The sequence below is a fragment of the Ctenocephalides felis genome, unplaced genomic scaffold, assembly GCF_003426905.1.
Source record: "Ctenocephalides felis isolate EL2017-DRISC unplaced genomic scaffold, ASM342690v1 CF-g0.4_SCAFFOLD_01492, whole genome shotgun sequence".
Taxonomy (NCBI): domain Eukaryota; kingdom Metazoa; phylum Arthropoda; class Insecta; order Siphonaptera; family Pulicidae; genus Ctenocephalides; species Ctenocephalides felis.
The window spans coordinates 8881082-8890944 of record NW_020537646.1 but is presented as its reverse complement, the minus strand read 5'-3'; the positions used below and the strand labels follow the sequence as shown (position 1 = coordinate 8890944).

General features: G+C 31.0%; 2 protein-coding genes across 2 annotated transcripts; both read right to left on the bottom strand.

Moving 5' to 3' along the window:
• Nucleotides 1-4034: 4034 nt before the first annotated feature.
• LOC113370281 (probable Ufm1-specific protease 2) lies at nucleotides 4035-7159 on the bottom strand. Its single transcript, XM_026610953.1, has 11 exons — nucleotides 7025-7159; nucleotides 6731-6955; nucleotides 6273-6497; nucleotides 6016-6198; nucleotides 5702-5798; nucleotides 5375-5635; nucleotides 5105-5245; nucleotides 4875-5001; nucleotides 4693-4813; nucleotides 4447-4579; nucleotides 4035-4246 (listed from the first exon to the last, which is right to left on the bottom strand). Exons 1-11 carry the CDS (start codon nucleotides 7061-7063, stop codon nucleotides 4035-4037), a joined length of 1764 nt encoding a protein of 587 aa, XP_026466738.1. The 5' UTR covers nucleotides 7064-7159.
• Nucleotides 7160-7609: 450 nt separating this feature from the next.
• Nucleotides 7610-9863, bottom strand: LOC113370768 (UDP-glucose 4-epimerase). The gene is made up of 7 exons (XM_026611458.1): nucleotides 9728-9863; nucleotides 9396-9643; nucleotides 9210-9323; nucleotides 8950-9129; nucleotides 8732-8845; nucleotides 7923-8094; nucleotides 7610-7848 (listed from the first exon to the last, which is right to left on the bottom strand). The coding sequence occupies exons 2-7, from the start codon at nucleotides 9639-9641 to the stop codon at nucleotides 7610-7612; spliced, it is 1065 nt and encodes a 354-aa protein (XP_026467243.1). The 5' UTR covers nucleotides 9642-9643; nucleotides 9728-9863.

Here is a 9863-nt window from a genome sequence, read left to right as displayed (position 1 = left end):
AATAATAACTGTTCTTATAAATTTTCATCGACCGGCTTACCGAATAGAAATTTTGCATTTGGCCGACCACAACCGTATATACAAAAAAACGTTTGTACATCGTACGAGAAAGAAGACGCTCTGAATCGTTATGAAAGTGATCAATGCGGCTTAGTAAATCGCTCCTTGAATAAGAGCAAAAGCGCTAGAAAAGAAAACCAAAAAACTCTCACTAATTCTCACGTGGTTCATGATAAAATTGACTTATTATATCCGTTTGATTTCGATACACATGTCGCGATAGCACAATGGATTCGTACAGGATATTCGACAAGAGCGAATGATTTCAATTACGTTTCGGCGCTGATGAGCGACACGGCAATAATACCGATTTTGAAAGATAAAATACAAAGCATTGCAAGCAGTACTATAACTAATAATATTTGTGTTCAGGCAGAGTCTAAAGTTAAGAGTCAAAAGCCTGTAATCACAGAAATATTTCCAGATTTAGTAGCAGCAAAATCCGATAGTAAGAAAAAAAATACCAAAAAGGTAAATAAAAAAAAAGTCGAAGTTCAGGAAATTTTGGAGCCCAAAAAACGATTGTACAGCGCTGTCCTATGCAATTCTAGTCAAGCTAGTGAATTTGTTTCTCCTTTGGTCGAATTACCGATTACTGAAATAAATAGGGTATCATTGCCGAGCGATACAACTGATGTGGATACAAATTGCGTAACACTGTGCTTGCGTAATATTTCGGGTAAAGAGGAATACTCCGATCATTCTACACCAGACATTTCGAAGAAGACCGCAAGTACTGGAAGTATGGAAAAATGCTATGAAGAACTCGAAAGGCAGGCCATCGAACAATATAAAGAATCAGATGAAAGTTTAGACAGTAAGTACTACCAAGAGCTCGAGAGGCAAGCCGTAGAACAATATAGCGCATCGAGCCAAAGTAATATCGACAATCAGCCTCAGGCAACAGCATCAATGGACTCCAGTCAATTGTCCACCGATACAAACGCCCCTTTAAAGGTCGATGTTATTAATTTTATAAAATTAGGCAAGGCGACACCAAAACAAAAGAAAAAAGGAAAGAAACGAAAGTCAAAGCGGACCAATTTAAAAAACCTTAACAGCCCCCACACGGGGGCGGATTTAAAATCGAATGTTGCTATCAACAAAGATTTAAATTCGGTAGAAAGCAGAATGGGAAAAACATTCGACTACTTTATTATTCAATATACCTATAAATGCAAAACAATCAATTTGAAATTACTTGTGCGCAATGAAGAATTGGCTAAGCATATGAAGAATATTGCACAGGAACTAAAATCAGGGGTAATATGTAGGCAGTGTAAATTTTTTTCATTGATGTCTTCAGTAGAAGAACTTTATAGCGGCAAAGGAATCCATTATTTTCCTATCGAAGAATGTACGTTCACAGATCTCAACCATTTCTCACAAGTAGATGATGAATCGTGCGTAATGACAACTAAAGTATTTTTTGAAGGCAAAGAGATTGAAGTGTACAGGGAAATGTCTAATATGCTGTTTTGCAATGCAAATCTACGGTTAATGGTTCCCAGCCGAACTTATTTAGAGAACTTTAAGAAACATCTACCAAAATCAGCGATTGAAAAGAAAATTATAAAACACACAGCAAATTCTCATGACACTACACGTCATTTTCTTCAAATGGGTGTGAGGGCTATACACAACTGTAATATTTTTTGTCATTTCATTTATTATTCTTGTCGTCATGAGCTCAACGACTATTCGAATATAAAACTAATGGGCTATGAAAGAGTGCGAAGGCTCATAGACCACGTCCGAAGTGTATGGCGTGCCGCAAAAGGTTACTATGCATCTGGAATATTTTTCGATGGATATCCTCCTAACATGACCGTGAAATTGTGGTCTCCATTTAAATATCTTTTGCGCGCGAAGCGATTCAATAAAGAGCCGGAGCGTGATAAAAGTTCCGAAGGCATGATCAAGTATCGTTGCAATTCCAAAAATTATAATTTCATGTCGAAAACAGGATCTCTGAAATCGCTACACACCTTTATTGATCAATTTGAAATAAAACATATGATCGAATCGGAATATATATACACTATGCTTAATCTACAGAAGCATTTTAGCGGCATGGTCCATTACAAATATTATGCAAAACCAAACGATACGGATGAAATTTCGAACAGCATTAAATTTGATTGCGAATTCATAAGAAACGTATCCGGAATTTTAAGAAACGTCAATCCAAGGATAAGTGAATATACTAATAATCGTGTCGGGTTTTTCGGAAAATCTGTCGAACCAATTTGTTCTAATACTTCGATATATCATATAACTGCTGATATTTTAGAAAAGCATTGGCTATTTATGTGGGGATTCGTAGCAGTCGATTTAAACATATGCGATCCATGGAATTATGACAATGATGACCACTTAAATGACGAATATCCGATATATTATCCAAAATTCATTGTCAAAAAGCCAATCATCGATTCAATTCCAGTCAAACCGATTTATCAAAATCCGCATATATGCTCTTGCAAAAATAACCATATTTCAGAATACTTACAATTGACCACAGTGAAAAATAAGAAAAAATATTTACAGCTATCCGAACAGCAAAAAGGTGATTTAAAATCTTTAATAGCTCTAACTTTGAATAGAGAAATTAAATCTAAAGAAGATGTTCAAAAGATTTCTGTAACTATGTCAAAGTTAATTAAAAATGAAATCATTGATAAATTAGAACAAATGTCCATCAATAAAAAACTAAATACGGAGAGAGCAATGATCATAAAATCTGCTGAAAAAATTCATCGAAAGATAATAAATTCAACGCTCACAGAAATTGTTCTAGAATTATGTAGAGGCAGAAAGATGAAAGACAGTGATTTAGAACGCAAAGAACAGATATTTGCGGCAATGATAGAAAACTTGAAGCAGCTCTATAATGTAAGAAATGAAGCGCAGGAGAGAAATACTATTCAAGTCGCTAATATTTTGCACAGCAATGGCACTCACAAAAGTAATAATATTTCAATGAATGATGACATACTCACTGCTGATCAACGCACGAACGCAAATAAAAAAAACATGGAAGTCGATATGCAAACAGCCAACTCAAGTAAACAACGAAATGCCTGTGTGGAAGTTAACTCCATCGAAGTACAGACCACCAAAACAAACCGGCCTTGTACTCCAATAGTATGTACAAGTCGTAACATACGATTAAGCAGTGGTGATAAAAATAAAAGCAAACCTTTAACAGAGACAGCATCTTATGACATCATTCACAAAATCACCCGATACAGTCCCCGGCCTAATCGTAAAAATAAATCCCCGTCCCTATTGGAAGCGATTTCACAAACATCAAGCACACCACAAATGGTTCTGGGGGAAGAGGAAGAAGAACTATCAGAAGATAACACAAATTATAGTGAAGCGGCTGACAAAAAACCTGACACTTCTTGCGGTGTTATGTAAACAAATCCATCAATAGCTTTAACTAACCCATTTGATTTGATCACAATGAATTTGAGCAATTCATTCCTGTAATTAATTGGCTACTTTATCTTTTAGTTATTAATTTTGGATAAATCGTGATTCACATTAGAAGCAATCATCTAATGACGGCATATAATGATACTCCGTCTATTGAAAATGGTACCTTGTACTCGTACAAATTGTGGTTTAGAGATAAGAGATATCTTCAAAACATATCATAATATGAGGATTCAGTTCAGTCATACATCATAAAGAACAAAAATATAGATAAAAAAGAATATAATTTAAAAGAATCATGTACTTATATTGTCAACTAATAAAAATAGTTCAATCAATATTCTTTATTATTAACATTTATGAAAAGTAATAATCACTTTCTTTGTTCTAAACGCACGCAACAAGAATACTTATATAAAATAAGTGTTTAAAAAATTATTTAATTAAAACTAATTTAAATAAATAATTAATTATAACCTTCAAAAATAATTTTATGTCAATTGAAACAATTATATTATTAACTCATTAAGTCATATGCACCTTGGTCTTTGAGGGAGACACATATTGTAATAAGCTGTCTTGCGCCAAAAACTAGCATCTTTCCAAGAACACCAGCCTTTTGATTGAATTGTAATTAAATCATCAGGACCAACATAATGCGGATCTAGTATTAAGAATTTAATATCACCAGTTTCTGCATTGTAATCGACCCCCAAAATTGTATGGGCCAAAACACCCCCACCTTTGTAAATAGATTAAAAAAAGACATTGTTTATAATAGACTAGCTCAAATTAAGTATCTATTACAACCAATTACTATATCTATTACATCTATTACATATGTTAGTAAAGAGAATTTAAATCTGTTCTTCGGGTGATTAAATTTATATTATCTTATTTATTGGCATTAATTAATATGGATACTTAAATTTATGCTCTCACCTATCATAATCGGAGTGCCATTAGTTTCAAAATGCATGGAAAGATCTGGCCCCATAGTTTTCATTTCTTCACCATTATTAACAAAAATTATTCTGGATGTGACGCCCAGCATTGATTCTAAGCAAAATGAAACCTGAAATAATTAATATGAAGAATTGATCAAATATATACAAATTATTGTCCTTATCACAACCATTCAGAAAAAGAAAACAACCAAAGTTTCATAAGTATGATTTTTTTAAATACCTCAGTAGAACCTATCCATTGCTTAGAACCAATGAAAGATTGTTGTTTGTCTCCAAGATCAACAAGACATTTTTGTATTTCTGTGTGAGTAGGTATTGGATGATCTGTATATCCTTGAAGTCTGTAAAATTTGATTAGTTAGTCTGTAGAATTTAAAATAATTTTATGTTGTGTTATGTTACCTAAACCACGAAATCAATGTCTGCAAAGATCTATAAGCACATCCCCATCCATCATCATTAAATTTATCTTGCATGTAATGATGATAAGCATATTTTCCATAAACTATACTCATAGTCCCACCTTTCACTAAAGTACAAATAGGAATTTAAATAACATGATAAAACAGATTGCTTAATTATTAATTTTATGTAATATATACAAATTATAATTAATTATGAAACATAATCACCTTGTGAGCTAATCCCCTCATGTACATTCAATAGAGGTCCTTTATTTAAATCATCAATAAATATATATGAATTTGCTCGTCTAAACTGCGGTCTATCCATAGGTAATGAAAGTTGTTGATGTAACATTTTTCTTATTTCCGCTGAAAATGAAATAATGATAACTTCACTTTGTTTAAATTATAACAGTGGTTAATTAGTACTTTCATTCCAAATCGATTAAATGAAGTTGAAACTTTTCAAAAAATTTCAAATATATTTGCAAAAATTACCATATTTCTTTTCTTGTATATTCTTGGGATAATAATATGTAAAGAAGTGTCCACAGTTAGTTGGTAGATAATGATATGGGATTGGTTGAGCAAGTTCCATATCAGAGCATGTAATTTGATTTATGATATTACTTTCCATTAATCGCAACGAACTACATGTGCTTTCAACAAGCATGTCATACAGCTGCGTAATCTTCGTGTTCCGATGAATCATAGAAAGTGCATCCACAATTAATGGCAGCTGTATATAGGAATCAGTTGCTAAAATATATAAGAAGAATATTCTAAATACATAAAATTAAAGAAGATATTTTTATTAAGTATTACCCCCAGTAATCAAAGACATTTTCACTGCAGTTTTGTTCAGTGTTTCAGCACTGAATTCTTTTGTTGCCTTCATGACAAGTCCCGCATTCATTACATTCTTAAAGAAAAAATTTAATATAAAATCATTTACAACTATATATTATTATATGCTTAACTTAAAAAGACTGAAGTAAGCACAAGCTTTTTTTGTTAACTAAATTACTAAATTCTAATTGAATAATAATTATTATTCAATTACACTTGACTACTACATTCTTGATCACAGTATAGAAAGTCTAATTCACATATCTAATATTTACTTAATTACATCTCACTATTTCAAACAAGTTTTTCTTCTTCTTGCTTTTCAATTTATCTTCTTCATATGAGCTATATAATTTAAACAAATCCTCCACGCTTGACTCTTTTGTAAGATTTTTAAGGCAACTATCTGTACCTGCACCCATTAGGAAAACCTGAGTTTTAGGAAAGTTGAAAGAAACTACTCCAGAAACCATCTAAATAAATAAACAAATATAATATTAAATTTTCCCAAATATAAAGATTTAATGAACGGAAGACCTATATTCACCTTTTTCCTTAATTGTGTCATAGAATCTGCGACGCTAGTTGCTGTATTTTCACATACTAAACGCAAAATTGCTTGTAATCTAATGTATATAAACTCATTAAATAAATAACTTTCCTCAACCACTTCATATTTTGCTTCTTCTAATTTGCCATGAACAAAAAATGAAGCCTTCATGCCTAAACTAGTGCAGTTTAACACAACAGGGTTATCTGTAACATCAACATCCTAAAAACAATGAAATAATTTAATACATTGTTTTATGTTAATACATAATTATTGTGAATTGGGATTCTTATCAGAATTATGTTTTTAAGGAAAAATAGCAATTAGCAGATCACAATAAGAAAAACGATCCTAGGTTGCTTTTTGATATCATTTGTAAGCAAGTAAATAATAAGAGTAAGGGCAATTATTGGATTGGCGTTAACTAGCGTTTAAAAAAAACACAGAACAATTACCAATAAAATTTCTTTGAGATGAGCTTGTGTGTCCGAGCAATCCCCAAACTTGACTAAACCACATAGATATACTTCGGTTGGAAAATTATTTTGTATTTGACTATAATTCGACTTATAATCAGAGCCTTGAAAGGTTTCAAGATTGAAGCCAACCACCAATAACGTGCCGTCATACATCGTGCCATAAAGGCAACCACTGTATTGTGCACTAACAGAACTTAATCTCTGAAATAAGAAGAATATTTTATTGTCCATATAATGTATTCGACAAACAAACTCAATTATTTTGCATACATTTATAACATAAGTAGAAATTTTTAAATTTGGTGACATTTCAGTTTAATTATTGTAAATTATCTTCAGTTTGCATATGTTAATACACGTTGTCATTTGTAACATCAACAGGCAGTTTTTTCATCTAGAAACGTCAATCGAATTCCCCGTGTCATAGACATCAATATCTTTTAGATGTGACACCTTAAAGCAATTCATTTAATCAATAAAAAAAGCGCCAGATTTGAATTCGAAAATTCATATCCATATCAGCACAAGCAAATTACGGTTCATAATATTTATTAGGTATGTAGTTACATGTGGTTTAGTCCATAAATAAATAAGTATAAAAGGTTTAGTCAGTGAACTATTTACATTGTCAATATATAAATATGTATATATGTATAAAAATTATATAATCTATAAAAACAAAATTCTTAAAAAAAAATCATTCAAATTATGCCAAATTATTATTACTATAAGGCCAATAAACTGTTTACCAATATATTACATTGTTGTAATAGCCAAATAACTGTAAGAAACTATTTTGATAATAAAGAATTTTAAAAGTTGTGTCAACTTTATATATACGAGCATATTAACATGCTAGTTTACTGGCTTGTAACCTTCTGGATTCATTTTTTGCCATCTCCATGTATCATCACACATGTCTTGTAAAGTTTTCGTAGCCCTCCAATGCAACTCATTTTGTGCGAGTGTTGGATCTGCATAACAGGATGCTACATCACCAAGCCTTCGATCCCCAATTTTGTATTTTACTTCATGGCCACACGATTTTGAAAATGCCCTAATAACTTCTAAGACCGAATATCCTTGACCAGTACCTTTAAGAAGTATATTCTTAAAGTATTTTAAAAAAATCATCAATTCTGCAATAAGATTTCTAGTCATAGCTTACCCAAATTATATGCTTTCCATCCTTTGAACATTGGATGCATCAGCATCTCCAATGCTTTTACATGACCTAAAGATAAATCAGAAATATGAATATAATCCCTTACACCTGTACCATCTTTTGTGTCATAATTGGAGCCATACACGGTTACTAAATCCCTTTTACCTACTGCCACCTGTTTAATGTTAAATATTCTTAGAGTTAGTAGGTACACCATAACCATAAATAAGTTAATATCACATCACTAAAAGGAATCAGATATTTATTGTGCTATATTTCACATGTTCTTAAAGTTAGAAAGAGAAATGTTTTAAATATGCCTATATCCGACACCAAAAAACATATATTGAAAGAAACTAGTGCGTATTTCAAATACTCATATGTTACTATATAACAAACTAAACTAAAATAGTGAATAAAAAAGAATAGAATTTAACCATGCTCATTCATATATATATATATATATATATATATATATATATATATATATATATATCTTCAAAGAAGATTTTATATTTACGTTCTGTTTTTATTTTTTCGACTTGTGGCTGAAAACCTTATCACAATATGTTTCAAAGTCGAAATAAACAATATATATATATATATATATATATATATATATATATATATATATATATATAATAATATATAAATAATTATAAAGGAAAAAATTAAAGATTAACTTCTAAATCTTTGCCTTTTATTTGATGTATTGCCCTTGAAGAACTTACTCATATTTCTCAACATCAAAACTAACTTCTTATATATATATATATATATATATATATATATATATATATATATATACATACCTGAGCAATATATGGCATCAAATTATTTGGTATTCCATTTGGATCCTCTCCAATTTTACCAGATTCGTGTGCTCCTACAGGATTGAAGTACCTCAAACAAATCACTGCAAATTTCTATAAATTATGACAAGAAAGAGAACATGATTATTTCATTAACGACTTTTAAAAATGCAAGAATGTAAATAACTCATGCAATGTATCTAAATAAATTATCTTACTTCATCTGATGTACATAAATCCTTAAGTATTTCTTCAACAAAATATTTTGATTTTCCATATGGGTTTGTGCATCCAGAGCCTGTAGGATGGGATTCGGGAATTGGTAAGCATTGGGGTGTTCCATAGACAGTTGCAGAACTAGAGTAAAGGAAATGAAAAACTCCGTTTTGGGCCATTACCTATCATATAAAAAATACAAGCATATACATATAGATAGATAGATAGATAAATGAAATAATGATGTAACTAAATGTAATACTTCTAGTAACACATTGGTTCCTGTGATATTATTTTGGTAATAAAGCAATGGTTTAATACAGGACTCTCCAACGGCTTTTAGGGCAGCGAAGTGACCCACACAATCAATTTTATGCTGTAAATGAAAAAAAAATATCTCTAAATAGTAGGATTGTTAATAAAATAACATGATAAACACAAATCTTACATTTTTGAATACAGTGACTAAATCATCTTTGTTCCTTATATCTACATCATAAAATACCACAGATCTTCCTGTAATTTCCTGAGCTCGTTTTAAAGATTCGGGCAGAGCTTCCCCTTTGGCACAGTATGTATTACATAAATTATCTACAACCACCACCTCATGACCATTTTTGAGTAGATCAATGACTGTATGAGAGCCAACATATCCTGCACCTCCAGTTATCAAAATACAAAATTTAGTACTCATTTCTAAAAAATAGAAATCTTTATTAAGAAATGCAAGAAACTATAAGTATATAGAGTATAGCTATAAGTTATAAGTAACTTGTGTACTTTAAGATTACACTGTAGAGCAAGTATGTTTATCTGCAAATCATATTGATAACATGATGGGGCGTTCATTTTGTCATAACGTTATCGTAAACGTCAACATACAACATAAAAATGCTACGTGGAATTCCTATTGTAA